The following is a 20,300-nucleotide window of genomic DNA, read 5'->3' on the forward strand; positions in this document are numbered from 1 at the left end:
CGCATGCACAGAAGCTTCCCGTTGCGAACCGGTAGTAAAGGTAAGTAGAACCACCCCTGATGCATATACTCCTCAGTTAGGACGTTGTGCTCTTAATCTAAGGCAGTGTTTCTCACGCTTCAGAACTTTAAGATGTGTGGACTTCAACTCCCAAAATTCCCTATCCATTATGCTGATTGGTGAATTTTGGGAGTTGAAGTCCACACCTCTTAAAGTCACTAAGATTGAAAAACACTGATCTAAGGTGATCATAAACTTTTCAGATAGGGACTCCACATTCAGCCTCATATAAAATTTGCCATCAGGAAATTGACTGACTGGCTTCCTTTTCTTACATGGATGCAAACCACTTTTCTGTTTGAAAACTCAATCCCAAGGTATAACTTATTAAATAATTTTACAAACAATAGTATCTTGCCCTTCAAAAAAAAAATTCTCTTAGAATGCTTTATAATACATTAAAATAAAAAAACTGAAATCAACTAAAAATAGTAAGAATGCACAATAAATTAAAAAAAAAAGTATATTAAAGCCATTGAAGTCTATGGATCTTGCTTCTTAGTACTGATGTCTGGGACTGAAGTGTCAGTCAATCTCCTAAGTATTAACAGAGGGAATTCAAGGAAGAGCAGGCAGTTTCAGAGTCATATTCCTATTTGCAGTATCACACCTATGATTATCATGATTAACCCATGTGTCTGCCAAAAATAATTTCAGATCCCAGCAAGATTTCAGATGCAGTTTGATTATCAGTCCACCAAATAACCTGTTGATTGGGACAAAAAAATAGATGTTTTTTTGTAGTCCTGAGTAGAATATAAGAATACAAAAAAAGAAAAAGAAAAAATAAAGTATGAAGAGAAATTCCTTAATATATCTTGCATTCTATGCAAAGATCAAAGAATTGATTGACTTTAATCCAAAGGCATCAATTTTAATTTTTTGTTTTTTGATTGTTAAATTTCCTCAAAAAAAGAGACCATTGTCTTTAAAAAGAGGGTATAATCCTCTTGTAACACGCTATGTAAGGCATTTCAATTCTGGCACCTTTCTGTTCGTAGTCATTCACAATATTATTTTGTTTTTTGGTGATAGACAATTTGTCCTTCAAACATTGTAGATCCTTCAGGATTTTAAACATCATGGAAGCCTCTGTTAATCATTTATTGATCCATTTGTTTTTCAACACCATTGCTTTTTTAAAAGTTTTGCTATGAATGAATTGAAAGCACTCTGTTTTTTTTTTAAAAAAATCCATACAAAGAAGGCACCATAAAGAGACTCTTCAGTGAGCAAAGACTGTGATTTGCTGGTGAGAACGTTTTTCACACTCTGAAAATCAACTATTTGGACAGAAGATTGTGGAAAACAGGATCATTCTCTTGCTAGTTCTTTCCAGCGGTTAAATGAAAAACTCCCCATTTTGTCTTTTTTGTTTGTTTGTTTGCTTTGCTTCAGCATCAAAATTTGTGCTGTGATCGCCGTGGAAAATAGAAGGAGTGTCTTCTTAGCGATGTGTCCAGACAAAATGCAAAATGAGATTCAGAAGTGGAAAGATGTGTCAGATATTCACCACACGTCGATTCCACATGCCCCTCCTGGAATGGTAGTGGTGGAGGAAATTCCTGATATAAAGTCGGTCTACCTCCAGGCCTGCCTGAAATACCCTGTAAGAGAAGGTGGAGGAAATTTCAATATTGATTTATCAAATTTATATAGCATCCCATCTCCTGACAAGTGATTTTGGATGATGCGCAATGACGTAAGAATACAATCGGCATCATTTCTGACCTACTGTTTACAGTTAGTCCTCAACTTAGTATTTATTTATTTATTTATTTATTTATTTATTTATTTATTTATTTATTTATTTATTATATTTCTATACCGCCTTTCTCCTGTAGGACTCAAGGCGGTGTACAGTCAAGAAAAATATAGATACACAAACATCATAAAATTGCTAATTAAAATTATTATTATAACATAGTTTGGCCCAATTAAATAGAACCTAAAATTAGATAACATTTTAAAAACATTCACATGTTCATATGTTTAGCCCCGCCTGTTGGAACATCAGGGTTTTGAGGGCACGGCGGAAAGCACGGAGGTCAGGGATATTTCGTATCTAAGGGGGCAGTTCATTCCAAAGGGTTGGAGCCCTCACAGAGAAGGCCCTCCCCCTGGGAGTCGCCAGTCAGCATAATTTGACTGACGGTACCCTGAGTAGTCCCTCCCTGTCAGAACGAACTGGTCGGTGGGAGGCTATTGGTGGCAAAAGATGGTCTCGTAGGTACCCAGGTCCTAAGCCATGGAGCACCTTAAAGGTGATGACTAACACCTTGAATCACAATTGGGACCAGAATTTGAATTTCCAAGCAAGGCAGTTGTTACATGAATCGTGCTTGATTTGATGACATTTTTTGCCATTGTTGTTAAGGGAATCATGTGGTCGTTAAGCCAACCCAGCCTCTCCCATTCACTTTGCTTGTCAAAAGGTCATAAAATGGTGATCACATGAGCCGGGGATGCTTATAAATTATTATAAATATTTATGATATTATTTATAAATACATGCCTATTGGCAAGTGCCTCAATTCTGATCACATGACCATGGGGATATTACAATGGTTGTAAGAGCGAGGATTCATTGTGACTTTTTCCAGTGCTATTTTAACCTTGAATAGTCGCTAAAAATTAGTTTATACATTGAGGACTGCCTGTATAGATCTTGGGTGCTAACAGTTACACTGTAAACTGTTATGTGATTTGTTTGTTTTGGGTTTAAACATAGCTACTTTGGATGGCAAACAATGATTTATAGTGTTTGCTTTACATGTGAGTCCAGCCACAATGATCTCGCCTATAAAACCAGTACTGGGTTCCACTTATCTTCGCTACTGGTTCGGAACTGTGACTGCGCGTGGCCCTTCTGTGCATGCGCAGAGTGTCTGTGATGAAGTCTGCCACTACTGATTCGCCCGAACCGGGGTGAACCAGTAGAAACCCACCACTGTATAAAACACATTTAACAGCCACTCTGTCTTTGCTTTGATGCTAAAATATGAGGCAACTTTGCCTTGGCCAAATGCCTCTCATCCTGAGTTGTCTCAGATTCTTATGCCAGGGCCTACTGCCTTAAGAATGTTCCTCTCAGTGACACACAACTGAGTTCTATCATGTGATAACAAAATAGGTAAGTTATCCTTGCTCCTCCTTCTCTTTTAAAAGTTGGAGATTCTTTGCTTTTTGCTTCTTAGAATTAATATACATTTTAAAATGCAAGAAAGCATTCTAAGCAAGGTTGTATGAAAAATTGTTAAAATCAGCTCCAAGGGCTACGGGGAACCGGTTCGGTGACATCATATCGTCACCGCTACCGGCTTGGCAGAACCGGGCCGAACCAGGAGGAACCCACCACTGCCTTACTCCCAAGTCTTTAGCTGTCCCCTTCGTCTGGCAACTCTGTGCATGCACACACTGGGAACAGGCTCCAGCTGTTCGTCTGCCTCACTGATGTCTGACTCCAAAGGCAGCTGATAACTGACATATCACTTTGGCCCCCTCTCTGCCTCCAACACAGAGCCTTCATCAGAGCCTTCCCCAGACTCCAGGACTGGCCCATGTTCCTCCCCAACCTCCTCATTGTCCGAATCTGCTGCCTGATCCACTGGCTGCTGGTGGGCCATAACAACAACCATGGCACAAAGTTCATAAAATTTGGTGTGACTCACTTAACATCAGAAATACTAATCTCAATTCTGGTTATAAGTCAGGTACTACCTAGATACAATTCCTCTCTTGGGAATGGCCATTGGCTGGACTATTTTCAAAGATAGCTACCAAATTCTTACTGACCTGTCCAAGAGTTCCCAGTCCTCTCCTCCCCATTTGTCATGGAACTCTTCCGTGTTCATTCCGCCGATACGAGCCAAATCAGATTTATATATGCCCAGGAGACCAAAACCATTAACTTCCCAGTAACCTGTAAAAGAAAAATCCTAATCGTTATCAGCCATATTTTTTTTTCAAAAATAAAGTCCCCAGACCATCCATGACATCTATATGCATAGGCATGAAGAAGATTTAATTGGCTTGCAAACTTCAAACTCCGAGGGCTAGCAGCATCAGCAAGGAAATCTAACACTATAGCAAGCAATGGGAACAGATCTAAAATTGAAGACATAAAATCCTAATGAGATGCAATTGCTCTTTCACTGAAATTTTATCCCTTGGTGTTTTTCCACAGTAGCAAAATATTTTGAAACCTACCACTGGTTGAAGTCCACAAGTCTTAAAGCTGCCAAGTTTGGGGACCCCTGACCTAAGGTCACTCAGTTGGCTTTCATGCCTAAGGCAGGACCAAAATCACGATCTCATGCTTTCTAACCTGGTGCCTTCACCATTAGACCAAACTGGCTCTCTTACTGGTGAAGGTAAAGCCATACTCAGTTAAAGTAAGCAGAATAAAACATTCCCCATTATCTGAAGAAAGCAGTTATTCCACAAGTATAGAGAAATTAGCTATGATTAAATTATTTTTTAAAAAAACACTACACAAAATATTATCTGCTATTGAACTGTCATTTGCCCATAACCAACCCCTTACCATCTGGCTGTTGTGAAGTTGCACCACACGACAATCTCATAACTATGGGTGCAAAGGCCATTTTCCCTTCCACGCAGTGCTTCCGAACAGAGTCAATGAACCCTGCTGGGAAATGGATGTGCAAATCACAAAGAAAAATGATGCTGTGGGAATCCTGTAGGCAAAGATATAGAGCTGTTAATTTCGCTACTTCCTAAGTTATTGGGCTTGTCTCCACAGACTCTTTTGCCCCAGACCTAAGGGTGGCCCCTTAACTTTTATAGAAGACAAATCCGGGTACCATCCTCTTGTCATCAGCCTGCTGCTGAGGCAGGCTGAAGCCAGATCAAAGGGATCCAACGAAACACAACAAAATATCCAATGCTGTATGAAGGAAGAGTCTGAAGCAGTGGTGAAATGTAAAATTTGTTACTACCGGTTCCGTGGGCGTGGCTTGGTGATGGTGGGGGGGTAATGTGACTGGGTAGGCATGGCCAACTTTTTTTTTTTTTTAACTTTTAAAAGCATTTTTTTCTACAACCTCTTCGGCCGAAGAGGTTGTAAAAAAAAATGCTTTTAAAAGCCTCTGACGATCAGGCAACTCAGCTGGGATCGTCAGAGGCTTTTAAAAGCATTTTTTTTACAACCTCTTCAGCCAAAGAGGTTGTAGAAAAAATGCTTTTAAAAGCCTCTGACGATCCCAGCTGAGCCGCGCGATCATCAGACGCTTTTTTTTTTTTTACTTTTAAAGGCATTTTTTCAGCCGAAGGGGTTGTAGAAAAAATGCTTTAAAAAAAAAAAAGCCTCTGATGATTGCACGGCTCAGCTGGGCATGGGGGGGGGGCAGAGATTTTTGCTACTGGTTCTCCAAACCACCCGCCTCCATCACTACTGGATCGGGCAATCTGGTCCGAACTGGGAGCATTTCACCCCTGGTCTGAAGGCTGGGTTAGACTTCTCCATCACTGCACATCACTGAACCATCGTTCAGAGATGGTTGCATAGCTGTTGCATTCATATTTCTGTGAATGTTAATGTTCTGGCCAAGGGACACTCAAACTGCAAAGCACCAAGAGGAAGTAGGATCAACCAATTAGCATGCAGGACGTGTGCAGATTGGGATTTGAGAGATGTGTGGATCGGCCTGTTTTCAACTATTTGCAACTGATGCTTACCTATCAACCCTTTTGCAGTGTAGGTATGCGTTGACGCCTATGTGCAGTTGTGGACAAATCTAAATCAACCTTTAGGGAGGCCGGTGAGGCTGCCACTTTGCAGAATCATCTCTTCCAATTAGGCCATGGGCTTCTCCTCTATTTCTACTCTGACTGCTGAAGAGAATATTCTTTTCTATTGGTTTTGTTCCAGTTTAGAAATGTAAATCTGTCAAGTCTTCCCATATGTACAAAATCCCACCACAGGACAAGTATCTTTTGAAAATGCAGAAATTATTTTGAGCTTGTAGGAAACAAAAATTCTTTCCTTTTTTTTCTTAATAGCTGAAATATTGCAATTTTCAATGTTAACATTGAAAAGTTTAATAATTAATTGTTTAGGTTAATTTTTCTCTAGCTTGTCCATTGCCTTTTCTCCTTTCCTTAGAAAAGGTATTTTCCCCTATTTTCCAATCTTCTTCTGAATAACTGATTGTCTCTAGACTAAACATCATCTTTTTTAAAAGAACTATCTATTCATTTGATTTTATTCAATTCATGAGCCATCTGACTCCCAACTGATTCTGGGAAGCTCAAAATGTGATAAACAATAAAAATACAATACAGAACAAAACACAGGAATTGGAAGATATAAGGTGTTTATAATTTGGAAGAATGGTATAAGGAGGTACGGGATATTGCCATAAATGATAAATTGACCTGCAATATTAAAGTAAGGAGGGGTATAATGAAGGTAAACGATTTTAATGGGATTTGGAAACAGTTCCTAACATATGTGTTTTCTGGAGGAAGAGGGATACCACCGCCAGAAGAAACTTTAAGATTCTGGAAGCAAGCATGATCCCGAGGGGTGGGGGAGCACTTGTTGTTTGTTTGTATTCTGTATATTGCTATATATTATATATTATGATTCATGTATGTTATATATGTTATGTATGTTAATTTCTTTTTATATATGTTAATAATATATATATATAAAAAAAGAACAAAACACAGTTCTAATAGGATCTCACCGTTTTATACAAAAACATAGCCAGAGAAACAAGGGACTCCATCCATCTTAAACCCAAAGCTTGGGAGAACCTCCAGAGCTTCAGAGCTTGATGGAATACCAATAAGGTGGTAGCCACATGGTTTTCAGTGGGAGATCAGTGACAGAGAAGATGTGCTTCCTGGGATCCTATAAATAGCACTGTTTCATCAAAGAGACCTAAAGAACACCAGTTGTGCCAATGTGTACCAGCCAGGCAGAAACTATGGGAGATAGTCCCTCAGATAACCTGGCATGTGCCCGATTGAGCTTTATAAGTAATGCGTGATAAGTGTTAGTTTGGAAGCAAACTAACAGTTAATGTAGCTTGTGAAGCAGAGGTGCCAATATAGCTGAGTCATCTTATTTGGAAATCATTGTGCTAAGGTGATTATCTTTAAATGCCTTTTCCTTATAGTTGTAGCCATATAACACTCTACATTACAAAACTCTTACCACTCACCTTGACTTTGTCTATGCCAGCCTGCAGACCTTTAGACCTCTCAAAATTCCCAGACAATCGCAAATATTGGTAGCTGGAGAGAAGTGAGAGAAAATGGAAGTTATAATCGTGACAGAGTGAGCTGTGCAAGTTCTTGCAATCCTTTCTCAAATCTGTTATAAATCACCGTCTGTTTTAAAATAAAACTGTTTCTTAATTTGAGTCTTCCATCCATAAAATTAAAAATCTGAAAGTAGAGTTTGTGACCAGGGGTGGGTTCTACTTAGCTTTACCACCTGTTCACAATGGGATCGCGTGGGTGCACTCCGTTCGCTTGTGAGCGTGCCTTGCTTCTGCACATGCGCAGAAGCTTCTGCGCATGTGCAGATTGCTGATGACAACATCCGGGGCGGTGGGCAGGGCCTTCCGCCAGTTTGACTACCGGTTCTTGCGAACCGGTCCAAACTGGGGGCAACCCACCACTGGTTGTGACTTGTCATTCCTACAAGCAAGAGGACGTAGTACTGGCAAGGTAAATTTGCTGCACCTCACTCAGGGGTGGGATTCTACCGGTTTGGACCGGTTTGGGAGAACCGGTAACTCCAACTATCAGCTGGGAGTGAACTGGTTTGCTCCGACGATCAGACGTCCGCCCTGCGCTTTACTGACCTATATCTTCTCAGCTGATTTGCACGGCAGAGTGGATTGCCACGCCTCAGCTGTGTTACTCCCCAGCAATAATGCAGAAGGTAAGTTTTCGTAAAACTGCGAAGCGCGCAATCGCCAAACTGGTATATAAACCGGCAGGATCCCACCACTGACTTCACTGTGAGTAAATACAGCAAGTGAACTTTTACAAGTGAAAGGAGTCAATTATAGGTAGAATTAACTGGATGACTCAGATGAAGACTTTAGGAGAAAGGTAAGTGTTTGTTTTTTCTTTCAATCATCAACAATTTATAACATGGTTAAGCCTAAACTCCTAATAGATATGGTGGGATTTCACTGAACATCTCTCTGATCTTGTAAAAACTCATGTAAGACTAAACATGTTTCAAGATTTGGCATTCTCAAGAAATACTCGATCATTTTTGGGTGACTTGGCTTTTCAAACAAATAGGCTGAGACTGATTCCGGGCTTTATTATTTACTACTAATTAATTATTTGGATTAAATTATGATTTTATTGTACTTGTTTCTTAACTTGTGTTCGCCGCCCTGAGTCCTTCGGGAGAATGGCGGCATATAAATACATGTAATAAATAGTAAATAAATAAATTTTGGGAGATGATTCTAAATGCTGAGTTAATCATGCATAAATCTAGAATTGAGGGTGTCCTTATTTTGAATTCAACAAGAAACTCCAAACTGGCTAGTGAACTAATCCAGTGCTCCAGAATGGAAATGGGTGATAAAAGAGAAATTCATAGCCTTAGAAGTCAGTGGAACTTCTTTCACTAATAAATGTCATTACAGCATCAACTCTTTATAGGTTTGCTATAGGGTGACTTCGGTTTCTATTTGAAAATATGTTTCCTGAAGGAAATAGATCCTTACCTACGCAAGGTGGACTGTTTCAGAGCTTTTTCTACATCCATGTCATCACTGCTGTAGTCTACGATGATGACATTGAAATAGGGGTCCTTAGTAATCCTAAAGAGCTCTTCCATGTCAAGAATGAACTGTTTCACCCAGCGGGCCTGATTTTTCACTGATCGAGAGAAGAAGGAAAAGAAGGGAATCAAAGCAAGATCAGCATTAAGATTGGACCGAGCTGCCCCAAATACAAGATTAGGCACAAGGCTTAGTGCCAGATTAAATATTTTATACACATAGTCCTTGATTTACAACCTATCGTTTGGTGATCACTTGAAGTTACAGTGGTAGCAAAAGAAGAGACTTATGACCATTTTTAACACTTACGATGGTTGCAGGATCTCCACAGTCATGAGATCAAAATTCAGACACTTGGCAACTGTATTTATGACGGTTGCAGTGTCCCAAAGTCACATGGTCCCCTTTTGTGATCTTCTGACCAGAAAAGTCAATGGGGGAAGCCAGATTCACTTTACAAGTGTGTTGCTAATTCAACAACTGCAATGATTCAGTTAACAACGATGGCAAGAAAAGTCGTAAAATGGGACAAAACTCATTAAACAACAGTCTCGCTAAGCAGCAGAAATTTTGGGCTCAATCGTGGTCCTAATTCAAGGACTACTTGTATGTATAACACAGTACTTGCAGCTCCTGTTAAATCAGTAGGTGGGAATCATGGTCCAGTGGGGCTATGCTCAACATCAGCTAATGTGCCAGTTGTGACCTCACTTGAGACTTTAAAAAAAATCTGACACTGCCTCACATTTTCATTAAAGGCCTGGGGGCCGGATCCAGCCCACGGGGTGCTTAGTTCTGGCCCATGGGGCTGCCCTGGAAACAGCAAAGGACCGGCCCATGGTGCCTCTGCCAGCGAAAATGGAGCTCGGGAGGGCAGCCCTCCCGAGCTCCATTTTTGCTGGCAGAAGGTTGCAGGGTGCTGTCGCAGGTGAAAACGGAGCTCGGGAGCCCGTTTTCACTGGCAGAGCATTCGAGCCACCACAGCCGCCCCCAACACGAGTGACGTCAAGCTGGCCACGCCCATCCCGGCCCCCTGAATTCAAACACAACTCTGATGCAGCCCTCAATGAAATCAAGTTTGACAACCTTGGGCTAAAGCATCAGACCTTACATGGGATGCTTTAAAGGCCACCTGGAAATTTTGGTTGGTGCAAAATGCATTGCCTTGGAAATGTTGCTTTTCAGTCAGTGGGTCAGCCTCTGGAATTGCCTCCCCCTCAGAGGTCTGGGTGATATTGTAATCTGGCCAAAACTGAAAAAAATATTTTCAAAGTTCTTCGGGGTGCGATGTGAGGTCGTCTGTTATCAAGTTTTAAATGTATTTTCTGCATATTTTTAGTGCGACAAATAGTCAGATACCAAGTATCCAAATATTAGGATGGCTCAGTACTAATATTTAAAGTTTAAAGAGCCATGGTGGCGCAGTGGTTAAAATACAGTATTGCAGAGTTAATTCACTGCTCACTCCAGGAGTTCGGATCTCACTAGGCTCAAGGTTGACTCAGCCTTCCATCCTTCCGAGATGGGTAATGAGGACCCAGACTGTTGGGGGCAATAGGCTGATTCTGTAAACCTCTTAGACAGGGTTGTAAAAGCACTATGAAGCGGTATATAAGTCTAAGTGCTATTAATATTTGCCCTATATCATTTGAAAGAGAATTCTGAGTACGAGATGTATAACTTTGAAAAAACAGGAAAGAGAGAGCAGCATTTACAAGAGTAACTGGAGTTGCCGAATGTAAATCTAACATAAATCCTGATGACTTAAATCTAGGAACAAATTGTGGCAGAGGCCTTTCATTCTCTTATTTTGAACAGCTAATTAAATCTAATTCTAATAGAAGAGGATATCTGTAGCTCAGGGTTGAACTGTGGGATCCTTGGTGCTGTCTGAGTCACCGAGCATCAATTATTCCATAAATATAATTCCTCCTGGTTAAAGGGAGGACCTCCAAGTCTATTGTTATTCTAGCAATACACACACCATTCCGTTCGCTTAAAAGATATCAATTCTGTCCCATTACCGGGAACTATAAAGTGGACAACCGCACGGTGGTTCCATAAGAAGTTTAACGGCCAGCAGAGCACAAGCTCATCCTTGCTGGTCATCAGGTGACGTTGGTTGCCCCGCGCCAACTCCTTCATATTGGCTTCCTCCTCTCTGCTGCTGACTCCTTGCCAGCCACGTGCGTAGACATATTCTGAGAAACGGACTCGGCGTTCTCCCTGCTCCAACAGTTCCAGCTCCAGAAAGTAACGGCTGCCCCTTAGGTAGTCTTGACGCTTCTCCACATTCAAGATGCGCTCTAACTGGAACCGCCTGGAAATGGGAGCACTCTAGTTTAGATTTTGGGGTTAGGGCTGGAGCCCACCAAGCATAGCTCCACTGCCCTGATGCTCAGCAAAGATCTTCCATGTATTTTCTGCTTGATTTAGTTCAGTTTGGACTGCTAAAGATCTTTCAGATATCCTTAAGACCCTCATTATATTATCTTTTCTAAATAGCTACCCTGTTTCCCCTAAAATAAGACATCCCCTGATAATAAGTCCAATCGGGCTTTTGAGCGCATCCACTAAAATACCCCCCCCTGAAAATAAGCCCTCCCCAAAAATATTTAAACACATGCTTAGCTGGTCCCCGCCATTTCCTCTGGTTTCCTCCACGCGCCCCAAAATAATAAGACCTCTCTGAAAATAAAGCCAAGTGCTTATTTCGGGGATCAAAAAAATAAAAGACAGGGTCTTATTTTCGGGGAAACACGGTATTGTTGTTTTCTACCCACTTTAGGGAATATCATCATGCAGCAGGTAAAAACATGCACTGGGTTTGTTAAAATGGGGCATTTGCTATAACTTTTAATTTGCTTTGGCATTCAGCATCCCATGATTCGACTATTGTCTATTGACTATTAGACAATATTGACTAATATTCAGAGGTGGGATTCAGCCGTTTCTGTCCGATTCGGGCGAACCGGTAGTGGAGATGGCAGGAGGCTCCGCCCACCCACCCGGATGTAATGCGCGAGCGCTCACATATATGAACCGGTAGGGAAGGTAAGTGAATCCCACCTTTGCTAATATTGACTAATATTCGACTATTATTTGACTAATCCATGTAAGCAAATTATTCATGTCCTTTTGCTTATGTGGATTAAAGAAGAAAAGGGATAAGGCAATTTTAATGCCTCGGCTGATTGCACAGACCTAAATCCTGAAAGAAGTGCAGCTGTTTACGTTATTCTCTTAGAACACTTCATTTGTCAGCAGAACAATTGCAATGATCTGTGAGGAGGACCTTGGGAGAAAGGGAAAAGGAAAGTTGCTGAGGGAACAGTCAAATAAGAGAGGGCATAGCCTTCAGTTGCAAACTGGGTGGAGAAAGCAGACCAGAAAGGACCCTCTCTAGCTTCTCAGGCTGTAAAGAGATGGCAGGAGATCTGTTCTTTCAGACTTGCAAGATTTCTGTTAATGTAGACTTACAATAATTAGCTCATATGGCCATGCTTTCTGACTGGTCTACCTGGGGAGGCTGACAGTGGTTTTTAAACCACATTTAATACATTTAGCATATACAGGTAGTCCTCAACTTACAATGGTTCATTTAGTGACCATTCTATCTTACAATGTCACTGAACAAAAACATGTGACTGTTTTTCACGGTTTTTATGACCACTGCTACATCCCCATGGCCTCATGATCAAAATTCAGATGCTTGGCAATTGATTCATATTTATGATGTTTGTAGTGTCCAGTGGTCAAGTGAACTGCTTTGGTGATACCTTCTGATAAGCAAAGTCAATGGGGAAACCAGTCTCACTTATTCATTTACCAGCTGCAGCGATTCACTTAACAACTGTGGCGAGAAAAGAAATTTAGCAACAGAAATTTTGGCTCAAATTGTGGTCGTAAGTCAATGACTACCTGTGTACATCATCTCCCTGGTTGTGGTAAAACTGCATGCTTGTGAGAACCCTGTTTAACTGGAGGTATATCTTATTGGGTACCTAGGACTGACCACTAGTAAGGCTTTGCATCCAAGATCAGCAACCTTGTTCCAGCTGCATATCGCTGCCTTGTCTGCTTAGCAGTGAGATTTGGCTACACGATTTGAGATTTTCATTTGGGTAAATCTCTCAATGTATATGTATATGTATGTATGTATATATATATGTGTATGTGTATATATATATGTGTGTGTGTGTTTATGCATATGTATATGTGTGTGTGTGTGTATGTATGTATGTATATATATTAAGTGTTTTTCTGTTGAAGCCCCTGGTCTACCCCAATATGGGAGGGAGCATACTGCTTCCCTTTTGCCTTTCAGCTCCAATCACTATGGGAGAGATCAGTATGCTCCCTCCCATATTGGGGTAGACCAGGGACTTCGACAGAAAAACACTTAATCTCTCCCCTGGCTCAAGCTGATAAAGGGAGGAGAACTTGTGGCTCAGAGGTTAATACAATTGCTTAATATGCAGGCAGCCCAAGTTTGAATCCAAGTAAGGGTATGGCTAGCTGATGAGAGCTGAATAGCTTGTACATATAGAATACAAGCTGTTCAGAATTTCATTTTTCATGGGGGCCAGTGTGCTTACAGTAAAAAATGACAATAAAGGTTATCTTATCTTATCTTGGTCTGCCAACTAGAAATGTCTGAACAGTAGAAACAAAAGTAAAGCCCTCTTACTCTACATGCCTTACTTCCTAAGACTTTAATAAAACATCATCACACTGAGATCCAGAGTTACTCCTAACTACTTATTTAGGCTTCTATAGTGCATAATGAAATCCCATTTCATGTTGCATACTACAGTTCTCAATCTGTAAAGATCAGAGTGGCTGCAAGTTCCCTTCCATCTTACCCTTTGGTCGTCTGGTTCAGTTTTTTAAGGAATACTTGAACAACCATTAAGGCTTCCTTCTCCTTTAAGAGCAGGTTCCCGGAAGTGTTACACTTCAAATCAATCCAGTCTGACCGTAAAACTTGGAAGTCTACATTGCTGGCCTTGAAAGTCTGCTTCCAATTCACTACTGGGTCATAGAGAAGAGGAGAAGGAACAAATACGTCATCTTCATCTTCTTCTTCTTCTTCCACTACTGTAACATGCTCTTCCTTTCGGGTTGCTTGGTGGGAAGAATCAGTCCTGACTTGCTGCTTGGAATCTAAATCCCTCGTGCCAATAATGACATTAGCGGCATCAGCGGCTTTATGTTGGGCTATGTAGGAGTCTACTTGATTAAGCCATTGGTCCTCATGCATAGGCTGTTCTCGGGGAGTTCCCTTGCCAGTTTCCTCTTCAACTTTTTGGGGGTCCCTTCCAGTTTTGATGGTATCCAATAACACTTTTTGGTTTCTGGTTGCATTGAAGCCTAACTGAGCTTGACTGGCTTCTCTTGTCGAATTCCCACGTTCCTTAGTCCCCTTGGGTTTTTTGTCAGACTGCAAATCCTTGCCTCCTACTTTCCTTTTGGTTGTTGATCTGTGGACATTCCTGTCCTGATCGGGAAGGTTTGCACTGAATATCAGATGGGAGGTCTTTGGTGTAGAATAACTTTCTGCTTTGGTTTTATCTTTCTTCTCGTCTGTCTTCTGCCTTTTTTCGGTAACTGACAAGATAGTCCGATGTTTCTGAACGGAATTGGCAAAATCATTGCCGTGGTGATCAGCTGCCCCATGGTCTTTTTTGGTCTTTATCTCTGCTGGATCTCCATATTGAGGTTCACCAAAACTGTCCTCTACATAAGATGAAAGAAATTATAGTTACCAAATATCCATTTTTTTCTTGCTCTTATCTATATTCAGTACTCTAAGGCACTTAAATCATTGAAGATAAAACCTCTAAGTATATTACATAAATATCATCGTACTGAAATAACAAATTGTACCAAAACCTAGGAGGAACAGATGGCCTACAAGGCTAAATTTAATAATATGTTTAACCATTGAGCTAGCTCTAACTTAACACTTCATGAATATGTTTTTAGATTCTTCAAATGTCTCTCATTTCATTGCTAGTTTGTATATTCTCTTCTGGTTCTACTAGCACTCACCTATTTTGGGTTGTACTTCATTGTATCTTCTAGTAGTTAGGTTTCACCAATAACATGTTATTTAAAAAGAAATAATAAAATTACACATCTTGTGTCTTGTTATTTTGTCTCCAAGTTTTGACTAAGCAACAAAGTTAACCTTCGTTGCTCACTTTCTTGCTTCAATTCAGTTGAAAGAGTTATTGTTTCTTAAGCTAAGAGATGCATAAAACTTTTCGAAGAGTGTTGTAGAAAGTAGGAGAGAGCTATTGTTGTATTGAGTACAAAACTGAAGTGCTGCAAAAAGAACCCTGTGTTTCTCATTTGACTAGAGATAATGCGTCCCAAGTATCTACATTAAAGGTGCTGAAGGTAATCTACAAAAGCCTCCAGGGAACTTCCCCACCTATCTATATACTCTCTATATAGCATGCAGGTAATCCTTGATTTATGACTGTTCATTTAAAGACAGTTTACAGGAGTGGTGCGGTGGCCTAGAGGTGGAGCTCTCACCTCCCAATCAGAAGGCTGTCAGTTCGATCCTAGGTAAGGTAAAGGTTTCCCTTGTACATATGTGCTGGTCGTTCCCAACTCTAGGGGGCGGTGCTCATCTCCGTTTCAAAGCCAAAGAGCCAGCGCTGTCCAAAGACGACTCCATGGTCATGTGGTCAGCATGACTAAATGCCAAAGGCGCATGGAACACTGTTACTTTCCCACTAAAGGTGGTCCCTATTTTTCTACTTGCACTTTTTATGTGCTTTCGAACTGCTAGGTTGGCAGAGCTAAGACAAGTAACGGGAGCTCACCCCATTACGTGGCACTAGGGATTCAAACTGCTGAACTGCTGACCTTTCGATCAACAAGCTCAGTGTCTTAGCCTCTGAGCCACCACATCCCTCGATCCTAGGTAGAGGCAGATATTTCTCTCTCTGGGCACACCGAGAATATTTCTGCTGAACAAAACTCCGCATTGGCGACAGGAAGGATATCCGGCCATTAAAACACTCCGCTAGCTCCATTCAGTTGCCCAGACTCCACCCCGCAAGGGATTATGGGATCGATGAATGATGATTTAAAGACAGCTTAAAGATATGACAAGCTGATAAAAAGTGATTTATGGACCATTCTTAAAGTTACGACCACTGCAACAATCCCCCAATTTGAGTGCTTGGCAACTGACTTTCATTCATTATAGTTGCAGCATCTTGCAGTACAAAATTGCAATTTGTGACTTTCCCAGCCAATTTCTGACAAGCAAAGTCAATTGAGGAAACTAAATTCACTTAATGACTGCATGATTCACGATGGTTTAATGACCATGGTAAAAATGGTCATAGAATTGGGTCCAGTCATATGATGACTCACTTGCCTGTACTCATATCAATAGCATTTAAAGTTTTGCTATACATACAGTATAAGTAAATGAAACTAATTCAGATATATATTTTTATTCTGGCTTCAGCAACTATTCTCAGGAAGGAAGTCCCTTAAAACCATAATGTCTCTCCATCCAGAAAATGTTATACAGTTCAGAAAAACGATACCCTAATTTTCATTTACAAACTAGTTGTGCTAAAACCATATAATATATTTGATTTCACCCAATCTTTGATGGGATTTCACTTTTATTTTATTTTGTTTTTTTGTAAATATTTTTTATTTATTTTTTCCAAATTTAAACATAAAACATAACTTTCAAGAGCAAAAATCTCGACCCGGTCATAGATGGTTACCACGCTTACATTCCTTTCACAAGCTCAATTCACAATTTCCATTACATCTTTTATAAATAAACAAAAAAGAAAAGAAGATAAAAAAGAAATTCAAAACTTAAAAAAAACCAATTTTAACTCAAATTTAACATTTTCATCTATATAAATCCGTTATATCTATCCAAAATTAGTTTCAAGTTCACTTTCACTCATTTTTACATCTGCATAACAATTCTAAACATACCTTTAGTCTTCTTTACCTTATATCTTATACAAGTCATATCAAAATAATTTTTACAATATTCTAACCTCTTATTAAGTGTTTACCTTAAAATTTTATCACCATTTATTCTTAATTTCAATTCAATACCACTCCATTTTTATTATATTTTATAAAACAACATTTGTCTAATTTTAATCCTTTGACCCTTATCCTCAAATCAGTTTACCTTAGTTTTTTTTCCTCCCAGTTTACATATTACACAGATTTTTCACAAAGGCATATTTTATTTATTCCAATTTCTAATATATTTTCCACTATATCTCCCTCTAATATTGAACTATCTTCCAGCTTATTCTATTTGATTAATTCTCAACTTGATCCCCTCCAAAACACCAACTATTTAGTTAATTTCAGAATAGTTCCTCAATCTCCTCCAACTCTCCTCCTATTTGTTTGGCTGTTTCCAGCATTTTGTGGGCTGATTTCCAGCATAATCTCCTCCTTAACTCCCTCCATTGTTTGGCTGATTTCCAGCATAGTCTCCTCCAACTCTCCTCCTATTTGTTTGGCTGTTTCCAGCATTTTATGGGCTGATTTCCAGCGTAATCTCCTCCTTAACTCCCTCCATTGTTTGGCTGATTTCCAGCATAATCTCCTCTAATCTCCCTTCATTGTTTGGCTGGTGTCCAGCATAATTCCCTCCAGCACTCCTCCTATTTGTTTAGCTGATTTCCACCACTTCTAATTAATTTCCAACGTATTTCCACCGAGTCTCAAACGCTTATCTAGTTGGTATCGATCCCACACATTTTAACTGTAATATAATTATCTGTTTTATATCATTTTTCCATCCTACTCTTTCAATTTAAATCTCAGTATATTTCACTTTTATTTTTAAGCATTAGTGTTTAAATTAAAAACAACAACAACCCTAAAATACAGCTTCTGTAAGAGTGGCCACTTTGCTCATTTCATCCAGAAATAAGATACTTCCACAGTATAAATTCTGCCTCGGTTGCTGTTTACAAGGGAAAAAGTGAAGGCATTCTCAACTTTTGTATTTGATGTATTTTTTTGTATTTTGAACAAAGAAGATCCAAACATCTTGTCCAAATTAGTAATTTATTCTTGGTGGATGCCAGAGATAAAGAATCAAACACAATGCTAGACTAGATAATTAGATTTAATCTAATGCTAAATGCTAATGCATTTTTTAAATCAATAATCAGCCTTAAAGCACAAGAGGGAGAAAGATAAAGCAAACTTCCACATTTGACATAAAGATACATACCTTCTTTTTTTGATCTGTCTTCTGGTGGATCCATTTGCATGTATTTAGAAAATCCAAACCTGCAAGATTATGCCAATTACTTCACATGGCCAGCATTCAATATCCCCTCCTTGACATATGACCAGTGGTGGGTTGCCTATAGAACCGGTAGTAAAACCGGCAGGAGGCTCCGCCCACCGACCCGACGTCATCAGAACGCTTCTGCGCATGTGCAGAAGAGCGCGCGAGCGGCCCCATTGCGAACCAGTGGTAAAGGTAGGTAGAACCCACCCCTGCATATGACCGTAATAGTGCCTGCCCATTATGGTTATATGCCATGATGGTTACGAAATGGATCAGGCAACCAACTCAATTTTAATTTTTAATTTTTTGAGACAACCAGACTGCAGCAGATTAAACAAACATTGCAGTTGTTAACTCATAGTCTGCTATGGAACTATTTTGGCAAAACCATCATAAAACACAGTTACAGGACCATGGGACGCTGCCAATGGCCATAAATACAACCACATTGTTGGGCACCTGAAGTGTGGTCACATGACCCGGTGGGGGGAGGTGCAATTTAGACACTTCAGAACCATGTTGTAAATGTTTTTTTTCCAGACAAATTGTAACTTTCAATAGTCATTATGTGACTGGTCATAAGAAGAGGACTACTTGTAATTCTTCAGCTTCTGGGAACTATTTTATGCAACCAAGAGAATCGATTGATGACAATTTTCCCAAAATGTGCCACTTTCAAGCTTCAGACAAGCAGTTGTATTCTTTTGCCTTTTGTTTTCTGATGTCCGAGAATTGAAAAGACTTATGCACTGTTAAAAAATTTTTTTCTGATTTAAAATAGTGAGAATCCATTTGTCAGGGATTTGTGGGTAGAATTGGTGGCACTCCTTCTGAGTTTGTCCCTGCCTGAGATAAATATTTCATAAGCATCAAAAATTAGATGATGCAGTAAAAAAAACCCAAAATTTTAATGGTGCATAAGTCTTTTCAATCTGCTTTTAGATTTAATACACTATCAGTCATTCTCTTATCAGTCATTGGCTTATGTGGGTATATGCATAATGGTTATCTTTTGAGAGCTGAATGCAACAAAATTTCATTTTAATGTATGCCGATTAATATACATTTAAAGTGACAATAAAGATTATTTATTATTTATTTATTTATTCAATTTATATATGCCGCCCCTCTCCGAAGACTCACAATGCATTTAAAATCATTATAAAAAATATTTAAAAATTAAACACATTAAAAACATTAAAACTCATTCACACCATTCATGGCCGGATCTCGCCGGATCGCAAGAGCGAGATCGCAAGAGCGAGATCAATGGCCCCAGGCCTGCCGGAAAAGCCAGGTCTTCACCGTTTTTCTGTGAAGATTCTATTCTATTCTATTCTATTCTATTCTATTCTATTCTATTCTATTCTATTCTATTCTATTCTATTCTATTCTATTCCCTTCCCTTCCCTTCCCTTCCCTTCCCTTCCCTTCCCTTCCCTTCCATTCCATTCCATTCCATTCTATTCTATTATATTCTCCCATTAGCCTTAAGGAAAATTCCAGTGATTGAAAAATATTTTAGCAGCCATAAAAAAAGTTATGACAGGAGTTTATTTACCTGTTTAGAGACAACTCACTTTCCTGGTAGATGCATTTGTTAAATGACTCCATGTGTGTCAGCCGGGTGTAGTCATTGGGATACACAAAGGACAGTCGTACCTGGAAACACCCAAAGAGAATTCAGCAGAGTATTTTGTTGAGTGAAGGACAAACAATCCCGTTATTCCCAAAACTGTATGTTTATTTTAGCTTACGTCCACATATATTGCCTGTGATGTATTTGAGTTGAAATATATTCCTTTTTTTGAACCTATGATAACAAGCATTTATTGTTTGAGTCATAATGTATCTTAAAGTAAGAGAAGAAGCAATCATCCCTACTACTTATTTGCAATCTTAAAAGTTCCAGCTTGCTTGCTTGCTTGTTTATTTATTTACTAGCTGGATGCCTGTGCTTCACTACGAAACTATGTGATCGGGCGTGTTAAATTAACACTTAAAGCCTGAAGCTTAATGTAGAATGTGTAACTCCGTAGTATCAGAGCCTGTTAATATAAGGCAACTGGCAGTTGGGACAGAGTTCCTTTCAGGTGGGGAGGGGAAGTAGAATGTCTAACTCCTTAGCATCA

General features: G+C 39.7%; 1 protein-coding gene across 1 annotated transcript in view; it reads right to left on the reverse strand.

Annotated features, from left to right (window-relative positions):
* Positions 1 to 1,076: 1,076 nt before the first annotated feature.
* Positions 1,077 to 20,300, reverse strand: part of B4GALNT3 (beta-1,4-N-acetyl-galactosaminyltransferase 3) — a 91,680-nt gene continuing 72,456 nt past the window's right edge. Inside the window, exons 12-20 of the mRNA XM_087873692.1 lie at positions 19,730 to 19,830; positions 18,106 to 18,164; positions 13,712 to 14,585; positions 10,871 to 11,166; positions 8,790 to 8,943; positions 7,254 to 7,326; positions 4,607 to 4,760; positions 3,856 to 3,982; positions 1,077 to 1,667 (exon numbers count right to left, since the gene is read on the reverse strand). Coding sequence (XP_087729818.1) covers positions 1,562 to 1,667; positions 3,856 to 3,982; positions 4,607 to 4,760; positions 7,254 to 7,326; positions 8,790 to 8,943; positions 10,871 to 11,166; positions 13,712 to 14,585; positions 18,106 to 18,164; positions 19,730 to 19,830 — 1,944 coding nt within the window. The 3' untranslated portion in view covers positions 1,077 to 1,561. The remainder of the gene's footprint in view (positions 1,668 to 3,855; positions 3,983 to 4,606; positions 4,761 to 7,253; positions 7,327 to 8,789; positions 8,944 to 10,870; positions 11,167 to 13,711; positions 14,586 to 18,105; positions 18,165 to 19,729; positions 19,831 to 20,300) is intronic.

This window comes from Pantherophis guttatus, chromosome 7 (genome assembly GCF_059756535.1).
Source record: "Pantherophis guttatus breed Tessera chromosome 7, ASM5975653v1, whole genome shotgun sequence".
NCBI lineage: Eukaryota > Metazoa > Chordata > Lepidosauria > Squamata > Colubridae > Pantherophis > Pantherophis guttatus.